General features: G+C 42.5%; 1 protein-coding gene across 1 annotated transcript; it reads left to right on the plus strand.

Annotated features, from left to right (window-relative positions):
* The first annotated feature begins 690 nt into the window (after positions 1-690).
* On the plus strand, positions 691-7,764 carry LOC124660570. The gene is made up of 11 exons (XM_047198391.1): positions 691-772; positions 854-955; positions 1,275-1,388; positions 1,994-2,107; positions 2,451-2,593; positions 3,064-3,154; positions 4,377-4,814; positions 4,894-5,010; positions 6,638-7,084; positions 7,163-7,288; positions 7,373-7,764. The coding sequence occupies exons 1-11, from the start codon at positions 710-712 to the stop codon at positions 7,607-7,609; spliced, it is 1,992 nt and encodes a 663-aa protein (XP_047054347.1). The 5' UTR covers positions 691-709; the 3' UTR covers positions 7,610-7,764.
* Positions 7,765-13,398: the final 5,634 nt, after the last annotated feature.

The following is a 13,398-nucleotide window of genomic DNA, read 5'->3' on the forward strand; positions in this document are numbered from 1 at the left end:
AGCTAAACTCCAAACATACCCCAGGGTTTCAAACAGAGCTTCTGAGCTAAAGCTTTTCCGCGTATGCACGCGTGCGACCGCCAGCCACCTTGCCTTCTTCTTCTTCATCTTTTCCAATTCTTGATCGTATATGAACACATCGTCCAACTCACCCTCCCTCAACTCCATGTTCTGTAAAGCCCTAGCCAGCGCTTCCTCGTCTTCATCCTTCTTCCCCACGCCCGAAGACCCTCCAGATGTCGACATGGATTACCCTCAGCTTCAAACCTCCCTTCGCCCTTCTCCAAAACCCTAACCGCCAAGCAATACCAAGGCCGTGTAGACAGGCTAGCTGTCCCCTTAATCAGCCCTAGCACCCTCGTGAGTTCGGGTCAGAGAGGCATTGGGCGGAGATCGGTACCGAAACGGACTCACGACGGAGAGAATCGCCTCTGGAGTAGTTAAACCCTAATAGCTAGGGTTATTACCGGACAGCTAGCAGACTAGACCAAACAACAATCCATCATTTCGGCAAGCGCGTGCGGCTCTAGAACCACATTGGGCTTCTAGCGAGTCGATCGCGCCATTCGGGCCAAACTCGGGCGGGCTCGGAGGGTCCGCAGCGGGCCGATATTCCATTCGGGCCAGCTGTCCCAGCCCAGATCCAACGCTATATAGGCAGAGGCACAGACCCATTTGTCCTTTGCGCATCGTCTTCCGGGGGAGAGGGATGGCGCCGCTCTCGCCGCCGCTGCCGGCGACGATGGCACGAGATCTCCCTCGCGAGCACGAGGTAGGGGCCCCTTCCGTTCCCACGCCGCAGGTTTTCCCAAGGTATACCGCCTCGATCTTGCCTAATCTGCGCCGATTCCAGGCTCTCCCCGAATTCAGCACGGCATCGCCCTCCCGCCGATTCGTCAGCACGTCCTCCCCGGCGGACTCTTTCTACACAACCCTTGATGGTATCTATGGCTTGGTAATGCCCCTCCTCCTCTCTGCGGAATCTGTATGCTAACGGCAACATTTTGTGTGCCAGGAAGGTTTTGTTACTAGGTTGTTTAGGAGTTCTGTAGAATATGTATACCAGATACAGTTTACAGATACCTCTCTTAACGGGTCCTTCCATCTTCGACTGGATAGTTCAGAAGAGGATTTACTAGGGTTAGGGTGTTATAATTTCAGAATAATATGCATGCATTTATGGTGTTTTTCCTGATGATAAATCTGATCTGCAACCTAAATGTATCCTCTGTACTCTTCTTATGGGGCTGAGGATAATGACCTTTTCTTTACAGATTGTTCAGATGCATATCAGGTTCCATCATGGGCAGGAACTTGGTTCAAACACCAAAGAATATGTTCATCTAATAGGAGATGTTCTTGCCAAGTGTGATCACATTGAGTGGAAGGTACGAGGAACACAGAAGAAACAATGTCCATGGTCATTGCTTTTGTAGATTTTTCTTTGCATCTAATATATCGAGTATAAAATTTCAATGGGAGCAGCGTCGAGCTCCCTGCGGAGCAGCCTGCAGCTTCCAGGACCATCGAAGGATACACATGCGGCGAAACTGTTTCGCTTTGCTCCTTCATGTCCGCTCTGTGCTCCATAGCCGTGTTCCTCTGTGCTCGGGCATTTCGATTCGTGAGGGGGAGGGAGTGTGGGAACTAGGTGCTTGCTGGCGCCTGCCGCTGCCAAGCCCATGGTTGGCTTCTTCTGCTGCCACGGTCTAGTGTTGGGTCAGGGATACAGAGCTGTGGATTGGATCAGTTGAACGCATTTGGGAGCGAAAAGTCTAGTCTAAGCCTGATTTTGGTGGGCCCACCATGTATACTTACGTATGATGGAAATATGAGTGTATGTTGGTCAGTGTGTGGGGCTAAGTGGCTGTAATGGCATCTATCTAGTTAAGAGATCCAACCTATTATTCTCGACTTGTTTACTTAATTAGTTCAATGGGAGCAGCAGTATACTTAATTACTTATTTTGGACTTGTTTTTATGTATGTTGAAGGTGGTTGAGTTGGAGAGGACGCTTTCAGTTGCATCAAGAGATCCAACATATTATGGACTTGATGAAGCTGAACTCTCAAGGAGACGGGAGCTTACTCGCTCTGTTCGTGATCAGGTATTTCTTTCTATTGCATCATCATTTTTTTTTACTCCCTTCTCCTTTGTTATAACAACATAACTGATTGAGGTTTGGTTCTTAATGAACTATACTACAGATTTTCTTCAGTATTTCTGTTGTTATCGCATCGAATTACCAATGCGGCACATCTCTCCCTTTTTTTGAAGAAAACTATGGTACTCTTGAGCATGCGTGAGTGACATTTGAATATGGTTTCACATGATATGGAAAAAAAGACAGATATGACAATGATATCTATGTTATCATGTTCTTATCTTTATGATTGACAGTATGAAATTTATTTATTTGGGGTTCCCTACATTTGGACAAATACGTATAGGTTGGTGATGTCAGGTGTGCTGTTGAAAAAAGAATGCGCAAATCAGGAATACTAACACATCAGAAGCTGAGAAGAAATATCCATCGTTCTTCCCAAGATAACAATGACTATATATCTTCAGATAGACATCTTCTACATGTGAGGTGAGTATGCTTAATCTTACTTTGATGTAACAAACAATACATATATGTTGATTAGAAGCATCTTATTATTTCGCTCCAAAAAATGAATATATTATCAAGATTCTCATTTTCATAAGTGGGTGGTGTTTGTTGCGTTGCTGAACTAGTTTGTTACTGCTGCTGAATGCCAGTGTTTTGTGCCACCATGAGCATGCTAACCATTTTTGGCATACCCTATATAGCGCATGAATACACACATGGCACTCCTCATGGATAATAGTAAAAACCTTTTAATCAAGAATCATTTTATCTTTGTGTGCCCATTTTCATGTACCGTAGTTACTTCTTTGCATAAGCTACACAATTTTTTTTATTTAGAGTTGTTTTTGCAATTCTGAAATAATGTGCTGATGTGGCAATGGGCTATGAGTTAGAACTGTAAAGTTTACATAGTTTCCATGACTTTGACGCTTGTACCGAATTTCCTTTAGGCAGCAGGATGAAGAACTTGATGATATCACTGCAAATGTTCAGAATATCGGAGGCGTCGGGCTAACCATACGCGGTGAACTGTCTAGACAGGTATTTGTTACTCGCATGCAGACTCGCAGGCAGACTGCTAGGTTGATAGATTTGTGGGTAGTAATTATAGTGAAAAAATGACCATTACAATAGATGTTCCCTGCATGCTTGGACTATCAAATTCTGTTGAACTCTTGGGAATCTACTGGAGTTGCTTTTTTTTTTTAAAATGTCCACTACTTAACAACTGTTCCCTGCATGCTTGGACTACCAAATCCTTCCGAACATACTCTTGAGGATCTCCTGGAATTGCTCTTGTTTCCTTCTGCCGAGCTGCCTAAGTGGAATCCAGGGAAACAAATATGTTGATGCAAGACGTATGAAAACTTTGCATTTTGAAGGAATGCTCCAACTTACGTTTATCCAAATTTTTGTACATCTTCTTTTTGCATCCTTGACTATAGAGCTGTCATGGGTCTTTCTGCAATGTAATAATTTTGCAGCTTTGATCCTTCTATTTAGTCTTGGGAATGGTTCTTGATTAACTGAGTTGGATGGTTCGGTTTTTTATTCTGGGCTTCATGTCCAGGTTGTACAGGGCTGATCCTTCTAGTAGTTCGGTTTAGTTTGGTTCTGTCGAAGAAGCAGTTGGGTTTGACTGGTTATGGGCTCAAATGGTTTTGATCCGTTATGTCTGCAACTATGGGTGCATAACCTGTTCTTGATATGGGTTTGCTGCCTCGAACTCCCAGCAAGTAAGAGACCAAACCAAACGCTCTTGGCCTTCGCTCGCCTCTGTCGCTCCCTGAGTTAGCCTACTTTTTCTATGCCAGCCTGGTGGGGAACCGTTGTTGACCCATACACAAAAACTAGCGGGGAACTGTAGTTCAGTTCAATTTAGGTTGTGCCAGGATGTGGTTTAGTTTGGTTTGGGTCTGAATAGAAATCCCAGTGGGTTAGTTAGGTTTGGTTTGTCGAAATCAATTATGTGGGTTCAGTTGAGGTTTGGTTAAGTTCCTGAACCATCCTCAGGTTTACTTCTATTTGATGTTTTTTTGCCTTTTTTTTGTTGGTCTTCCTATTGGCTGTACATACTTATTTCCCCCGAAAATATTTTTTATTTTTGAGTAATATACATATATTAGTATCTATAAACTTATGCAATCCACTGATTTTTATTTAACCGATCACTTCAATGTTTATGTTCATCGAATTGTTGTAAGCAACGAGTTACAGCTAGTGACCAAATGTGCAGTTGCTTATAAACTTTGTTGTTTTGTAGGAATCATTGAACCAACAAGGTGATCCTGACCCGAACAATCCTGGTCTATCACTGAACGAAAAGGCAACCATTGCTGTGATGAAGGTTTTATCGACCTCAGTGCTTACAATGATAGCTGCTCTCAGTACCTACTCATCTGATACTCTAGCACCTTTAGCGAAAGGGAGACTCGCAAAGGAGATGCTCCTTATCTCCCCTTATATATGTGTGCCGATTGCTTTAATTGGAGCTGCTCTTTCACTTTGTGCGTCTGAGAGTAATGGTCTTGCCGATTTTGCTTCTATTGCGGTTCTTCTTGTCTGTCTATATGGTATTGGGCTAGGAGCCTCGGCCGTCATGATCATCTCACACACAACGCGCGGACCGATGGTGCTTTGGACTTATCTGCTTGTGATCACTCTTTTCTGCGCCTGGGGCTGCTTTTTTGCGTATCCGAGGGTTAGATTTTTGCCATTTATCTGTTACTATTTTTCTATATTGGCACCTTCTCAGCACTGATTGTTTTTGTGTCTTGTAGTGCCTGAAGTTCATCATGCGTATGATTTATTGGGAGTGTTTCGATGGGCGGAGAAGTACCAAGCCTCAGAGGGCAGCGTATACTCATCCAGAGATTAGTCAAGATACAGACCAAAAGGTTCGATTTTCTGTGATTTCTTACATTTGTTGTCATTCATGTATAAGTGAACCGATAAGTGAACGTACACTAAGCATTAAAAGTTTAAAACACAAATGCCTGGAAGATTTTTAGGTCATATGGCAATGTCATGAATTTAACAAGAGTTCCTTCATAATGCTGATTAGACTTTTCATGATTATAAAAAGATATACTAAGATTTATAATAATTTTTCTCCTAGCCCCTGAACTACTTATTTACCTTACATGACGTTGTCATACATTTTGTTTGGCATTTCTCTACCACCCGAAGCCCCTTATATTATTGTTGGCCAAGTCTTGATGCACCATGTATGGAAATTATTCTTCCATTATAATCGTTAACTTTGGTAGTATTCTGTTAGTACAAGGGATTAGGGTTAGACAAATGTCGAAACTGTGTGGAGATTGCAAGGGCTTGCTTGCTTGAACTCATTTGAGGGAATCAGCAGCGGTGTGCCCATGTTTGCTCAGATGGATAGCTGCTGAGGGGGAACTAAATCGCCTCTGGCAGATTGTGAACTCAGCAACATCCTTGCCCCTGCTTCTATGAAACGCCAAAGGAATCGGATAATAACTTGCTTTTTTTTGGTTAGGATTTAAGTTCTTAGTTTGTAACTGCAGTGTGGAAACTCTTGAGGTGCCAGTAGACATTATTACAGAGTTTTATCTATTTTCTACTCTTGGTCCCTAGAACTGAGCTCTTGAATTGTCAGGTGCTAATGGTAAATGAGTGAAAGATAGGTTTACTTAAGATTTAATCTCTTAGGAAGTTGGAAATTAAATAAATATGAGATTTTCTGCTTATATTCTGCCACTTGATTGTATGTCATTTTTTGTAACACCTGCCACATGCAATTAAATAAATGGGATTTCCCGCTTATAGCACCACTTGGGCTGTGATTTGTTTTTTTGATCTGGTGGTCTGATTCTATAGTAGAGATAATTCATTCTGCATACATTATTGATGTCTTCAGAAAAGTAACTTAATGTCTTGCTTAGTTTTGGAATATCATGAAAAGACCTTAAATCCAGAGAAGGATCACGGGAATACCACAAAATTTTCAAGGGTACCTCTGTAGGTCCTTTGCTCCTTTTGCTATCACTTGGAAATAAAGTATATATTAGTTAGTGATAAAAAAATTGCTACAATTATTAGGTCATATACTGGTTTATGCTTTGAACTTCAAAATCATATTACATCTAATATTTGTTACGTTGCTTATTTTATTAGACCTAATAATAGTTACTTTGCTACACCGGGCTGGTTTTGCTGTTACTTAATGTATATATGTATATATATCTACATTTTCTAGTTTTCATATGCTAAAGAGGTAAAGCGATTGATATGTTATGTCGTTTAAATCAAAGTAAAACCCTTTTTATATAGGGAGGGTATCTAATAGAACGTGTGAACAAGATTCTATCTAGAATCTTTTGTTGCTCAATGTCTTCTGATTACTTTCTCAACAATGTGATTGCTATATCTGACTGTGCATTCACTCAATAGAACATCATTTATTGTACTTTCTTGCAAATCCAGCTGCCTACATGTTTCGAGATCAAACTTTTGTGATTTTTGACTGATAATTAGGCCAAACCATGACAGGGCTTCCGTAAGATGCTTTCCAACTCTTTTGCAACATGCGGACGGGCCTTTATTCCTCTCAACGAAGATAAAACAATTGATGTCCTGAAAGCAGTTTCCCCTACTCTTCTCACTGCCATTAGTGTCCTCAGTTTGTGGGCCGCTCATACTGTAGCACCGCAGGCGTATTTTTCTGTTGCGTTGCAGAGGTTTCTGTACATGCTGCCATATTTTTATCTGCCATTAGGTGTTGTTACAATTGCTCTGGCAGTTGCCGCATCAAAATCTAATGGGTTAGCGAGCCATGCTTCGGTTTTAGGTTTAGTGCTATGTGCATTTGGAATTGCTTTGGGCGCTTGCTGCGGTGTTGTTATGCTTCAGTTTGCACCCCAACTATCTGCGCTTGGAGCAGGAGTGTTAATTGTTGCTCTTGTCATCATGTGGGGATGGATGCTTGCATATCCTAAGGTAATGTTTTGTAATTTCTGTAATATGACTTGACATTTCTTCGCTCCATTCTGTTTGCTCAGTATATTTTGTTTACAGATGCTGAACTTTACCATCCGCAAGACCTTGTGCCTGTATTGTGCTCGAAGACTGAAAATTGTTCCTTTGGGCAGATATGATAGTTCTGGGTGTGATTCCTGGACATGGTCATTTTCAGTGCTGAAGGTTGTATCATCTTTCTTTGCTCCATAACTGGTTTTGCGCTTTAAATCTAATTTTATGTGGTGGCTACATTTGTACCTTACACAGGTCATCTGCCGCAATACGGTCCTCTGCCCTTTCATGTTTCTCGCTTCTTGCTCAAGGAGTGTTCGAGCTTGGTGGAAAACTGTACGTGCACATAGGGCTAGAGTTGACTTGGATCCTGAGGCTGGAGTGGAGATGATCCCTATGGCTGTACATGTGGAAACCCAAGGTGGTTTTCCACAAGGTGGCGTTGACTGGCAGTGGATGAATAGTATGAGGCGATATCGTATGAGATTTTAGGGTAGCACTAGCATGGCTGCATTATCCCATGTAATACTACTTGTTCTGACAATACCCCAGGCCAGTGTAAAGTTAACAATTGCAGAAAATTGAGCTGCTGTGAGATGCTGTGACCCATTTGCTACTATGATCTAAGTGTAGTTTGAGATAAATTAGACCCCTGGCCAGTGTAAAGTTAACATTTGCAGCAAATTGAGCTGCTGTGAGATACTGTGACACATTTGCCAATATGATCTAACTGTAGTTTGAGATAAATTAGATATCATCATAGAATAGAATAGATTTTCGATGCCAAAGTGATAGCATGTGAGAATGCTCATTGACCTAGTATAAGTATTTGAGACCAACTCTAGCAGATACATAAGTCGGTACTTGAAAACCGATTTTGAGTAAGTACTAAATAGTTTTTTAGTACTAACTAAATTAGCACCTGAGTGACCCATCGCACCGATTCTATCAGCCAGCGGGTCTCACATTGTGCCAAGTGTTGATGTTTGGCATGCCCAAAAAAAAAGAGTGTTGATGTTTGGGCTGGAACGTTGCCTACACCGATGGGGTAATTAAGGAGAGACTAGAGAGGGGGCAGTCCGATTGGAGTACTGCTCCATACACCGAAAATATACCAAAATATAAAACAGGCTCTAATACATACTCCCTCTGTTCTAAATATAAGACGTCGGGGAGATCTTCCGACCAGGTGAATAAGTCGATACCCCTATCAAAAATTTAGATCCCCATCTCGATTCCCCCATCGGGGTTGATCCTTCATGGCCAGCTCCTCATCCCAACCGGAATCGATCCTCCCCGGCCATTTCCTCCCCCCAGCCAGCTCCTCCCCGAAGAATCGATCCTCCCCATCCAGGAGGCGCGCGTGGCCTAGCTCGCCACATGATCCACGCGTGCGCCTCCAGCTCCGATCGATCCACGCGCGCGTCCCCAACTCCAGGTCCGATCGATCGATCCGCCGAGCTCGTTCACCTCCAGGGTGATCACCCAGCTGTACTCCAGGTCCATTGGCTCGTCGCCCAAAACCGGTGCTTCTGTACCACTGCAAACATTAAAGCATTGGAGAAGTCAGATTCAGTGCAGTTTTCAGTTGATACTTGAGGATTCAGAGCACAATGATTCTTACGAGGTAGACAAGGAAAGGAACGAGCGGGTATGGTAGTGAGAAGCCTAGGTTCTTGGTGCTTCACTCCAGCTCCTTGTACACATTCTCGGTGATCTGCATCCACAAGACAAGAGTACATCAGTTGTAAGTAATTAAGCATGGTTATGGATTTAATGATTTAAGGATTTGGCACTCAATGCTCACCAATAATTTTGTGTCCCTGTGTTAATATAGAACAAGACATACCTCTTTCACATGCTTTTCAAGGCCACTGAAGTTGAGATTTGCTTTGCCGTGGTAATCCATCATGTCACTCCGTAGCTCTCCAATGGATCTTTCAAGCTTACAGCAGTAGCTCCAGCTGCGACAGCCTTCCGCTGATGACATCCAGCGAATTCACCAAGTTCTCTGCTTGCTTCTTCATGCAGTTCTCAAACTCTAGAAGCTCAAGTTTTGTGGCTACAGTTAACTGCAAGTAGCAGTCAGTTTAGTACCAACCACTGTAACTCAGAAAAAGAGATTTGTCGATCAGCTCACGATATGGCATAGGAGCAAGCCTCAGTAAACTCAAACAGAAAAATGAATTGGAATGATAAAACATACAGTAGCATGATAGCATCAGCTTACAGAAAAATCAACAATTGTTGTCATGTGCTGAAACAATTGTTCATGTTCTGGAATCTTTAACTTGAAAAATTAACATGGAGTAGATGTTCTGGCAGCATTAGCAATTCACTGGCATATTTAATTGTTCATGTTGTTATGTGCTATGGATCCTAATGTTGTTGTTGTTATAGTCAAGTGCTGTTGATATGGAGTACATTTCATGCTAAATCAAATTTGCAAACATGAATCAAGGTAGTCCTCCTTGTCTGTATATACCTGAAGCGGAGAAGCAAGCCCGGTGCATCGATGCAAGGCTGCAGTTGACTGTCACCACCATGTCCATGGCCAGCCTAATCCTCCACGCCTTGTTCATCTCCTGGCTGCACGGTGGACACAACACACACAAGTTAATCATCTCAAATTCATAAAGAGATGTTATTCAGAAACAAAACAAACAAAAAAACGAATGGGCACCATACCTTACAAGCTGTTCCATATGCTGAGCTCCCAGCACCGACGCCGGCATGCCTTTGTCCAGATGACGACGCTGACCAGCTTTCCATTGCCGTTTGCTTCACCATTTCCTTGAACAATAACTGCATGGTAGTGAAAATTACTCCCAAGGAAATTTTAAGAAACTTGCAACCTAAAACATCGGCTAAAGCTAACTGAACTAACTGAAGAAAATACAGTTGACACCTAACTGAATCTAACAAGAGAGTAGGAGAACAAGAGTAGTTCGGATACTCCATGGTAGTATTTCAGAGGAGACGGTACTGGAGCAGTTCAGGGAGCAACACCAAGTAAACTTGGTGGACATTCATGGTTGCATTTCCAGGAACTCTGTACATGAGTATACCATCACGCTACCAACATCTTCACAGCCCATAAATCATAAACAACCTGTGTGTAATTACACAGATACTCCAAGTTAGCAATTGACAGTAGCAATTCACAGTACCTCTCATCCTCCCCAAAGGCCAATTATCCACATGGTTTTCTTATTGTCCACATTACTAAGCCATAATAGCAAAGGAAGAAAATACTCTGATGTTGTATGTACTAAATTTTCTGATGATCGAGATTCATACATCTAAAATAATTGTAGCAAAAAGGAGTACTAAGTGAACTCACAGATGTTGATGATCAAACAATCAGACATCTCCCGCTAGGTGCTATATCAAAGGTAACAAATATTCATGTGAGCATAAGTTAAGCTAGGCAACAATTTCTGATGAATTTTTTTCCCTAACCTATTCCTAATGAAGAGTCCATGTTGCACACACAGATATGGGCATATACAGCAATACAAAAGAACAGGAGCTGAAGGAGCGAGGTTACCTCCACGCTGAAGGGGGCTGCACCACCACCACCAACGAGTTGAGCCCTCCTTCCTCCCCACCACCACCACCAAAGAAAGATTGGAGGAACTCTCCAGCATCTCTGTCCCAACACCTAGCCGGCCCAGCACCAGCAAATTTGCAACATCACCTCAATTGGACCAGCAGCAGCCAATATGCAACATCAGCAAGAATGTCACCAGCAAATCTAGACCTCAATTGCACCCCTCCTGACAAAGAAGAAGATGACGTGAGCATGAAATTTGGAATACAAATCCATACAGAAATTGAAATTTGGAGTTACTTGATCCATACATAAACTGAAATTTCGAGTTACATGATCCATACAGAAACTAAGAACATGCCAGACATACTATGAGTGTCACCGAATACTTTATAATATCCATGAGATATACATGTTATAAGTTGAAAGCAACCGCTGAAACTTAATCTTCCTTTGTGTTGCTTCAATACCTTTACTTTGATTTATTGCTTTATGAGTTAACTCTTATGCAAGACTTATTGATGCTTGTCTTGAAGTACTATTCATGAAAAGTCTTTGTCATATGATTCACTTGTTTACTCATGTCATTACCTTTGTTTTGATCGCTGCATTCATTACATATGTTTACAAATAGTATGATCAAGATTATGATGGCATGTCACTTCAGAAATTATCTTTGTTATCGTTTTACCTGCTCGGGACGAGCAGAACTAAGCTTGGGGATGCTGATACGTCTCCAACGTATCGATAATTTCTTATGTTCCATGTTACTTTATTGATGATACCTATATGTTTTATGCACATTATATGTCGTATTTACGCATTTTCTGGAACTAACCTATTAACAAGATGCTGAAGTGCCATTTCCTGTTTTCTGGTGTTTTTGGTTTCAGAAATCCTAGTAACGAAATATTCTCGGAATTGGACGAAATCAACGCCCAGGTTCCTATTTTTCCCGGAAGCTTCCAGATCACCGAAGAGGGGCCAGAGATGGGCCAGGGGGGGCCCCACACCACACCTGGGCGCGGGCCCAGGCCTGGCCGCGCCACCAGGTGGTGAGGGCACCCTGGTGCCCCTCCGAGGCTCCCCTTTCGCCTATTTAAAGGTCCTGACCTAAAAACCCCGACGGAGGAAGCCACGGTACGCGAAACCATCCAGAGCCGCCGCCATCGCGAAGCCAAGATCCGGGGGACAGGAGTCTCCGTTCCGGCACCCCTGCCGGACGGGTAAGTGCCCCGGAAGGCTTCTCCATCGACACCGCTGCCATCTCCACCGCCATCTTCATCACCGCTGCTGCTCCCATGAGGAGGGAGTAGTTCTCCATCGAGGCTCGGGGCTGTACCGGTAGCTATGTGGTTCATCTCTCTCCTATGTACTTCAATACAATAATCTCATGAGCTGCCTTACATGATTGAGATTCATATGATGATGCTTGTAATCTAGATGTCATTGTGCTAGTCAAGTGAGTTTTACTTATGTGATCTCCGGAGACTCCTTGTCCCACGTGTGTAAAGGTGACAAGTGTGTGCACCGTGTGGGTCTCTTAGGCTATATTTCACGTGAATACTTATTCACTGTTATGAATGGCATAGTGAAGTGCTTATTTATATCTCTTTATGATTGCAATATGTTTTGTATCACAATTTATCTATGTGCTACTCTAGCAATGTTATTAAAGTAGTTTTATTCCTCCTACACGATGTAATGGTGACAGTGTGTGCATCCGTGTTAGTACTTGGTTTATGCTATGATCATGATCTCTTGTAGATTGCGAAGTTAACTATTGCTATGATAGTATTGATGTGTATTATTCCTCCTACATAAGCATGAAGGTGACAGGTGTGCATGCTATGTTAGTACTTGGTTTAGTCGTTTCGATCTTTCATGCACTCTAAGGTTATTTAAATATGAACATTGAATTGTGGAGCTTGTTAACTCCGGCATTGAGGGTTCGTGTAATCCTACGCAATGTGTTCATCATCCAACAAGAGAGTGTAGAGTATGCATTTATCTATTCTGTTATGTGATCAATGTTGAGAGTGTCCACTAGTGAAAGTCTAATCCCTAGGCCTTGTTCCTAAATACTGCTATCGCTGCTTGTTTACTGTTTTACTGCGTTACTACTACTGCGTTACTACTGCATGTTTACTTCCTACAATATTACTACCATCAACTGCACGCCAGCAAGCTATTTTCTGGCGCCGTACTACTGCTCATACTTATTTATACCACCTGTATTTCACTATCTCTTCGCTGAACTAGTGCACCTATTAGGTGTGTTGGGGACACAAGAGACTTCTTGCTTTGTGGTTGCAGGGTTGCATGAGAGGGATATCTTTGACCTCTTCCTCCCCGAGTTCGATAAACCTTGGGTAATCCACTTAAGGGAAACTTGCTGCTGTTCTACAAACCTCTGCTCTTGGAGGCCCAACACTGTCTACAAGAATAGAAGCACCCGTAGACATCAATCCCAACGAGGAGCAGAAGGTGTTGACAACAGTTTTGATGAAGGATTCACTGTAAGTACTCACAAACAAGTATTCAAGGGGTTTTGATGTAATAGATGAATAAAGTACGAATAAGTAAAATGCGAGAGAAATAATTGCAGCGAGTGGCCCAATCCTTTTTAGCACAAAGGACAAGCCGGTTTGTTTACTTATAATGACCAAACGTTCTTGAGGACACACGGGGATTTTAGTCTAGTGCTTTCGCTTCATGTGGCTAAATA

The sequence above is a fragment of the Lolium rigidum genome, chromosome 6 (assembly GCF_022539505.1).
Source record: "Lolium rigidum isolate FL_2022 chromosome 6, APGP_CSIRO_Lrig_0.1, whole genome shotgun sequence".
In the NCBI taxonomy this organism is placed as follows: domain Eukaryota; kingdom Viridiplantae; phylum Streptophyta; class Magnoliopsida; order Poales; family Poaceae; genus Lolium; species Lolium rigidum.

Bases quoted from the DNA above. Each gene is read 5' to 3' on its own strand.
- LOC124660570 (XM_047198391.1), top strand. From the start codon at position 710: ATGGCGCCGCTCTCGCCGCCGCTGCCGGCGACGATGGCACGAGATCTC. The intron at 773-853 runs GTAGGGGCCCCT...CGCCGATTCCAG, and splicing joins ATCTCCCTCGCGAGCACGAG to GCTCTCCCCGAATTCAGCAC. The intron at 2,108-2,450 runs GTATTTCTTTCT...AAATACGTATAG, and splicing joins CTCGCTCTGTTCGTGATCAG to GTTGGTGATGTCAGGTGTGC.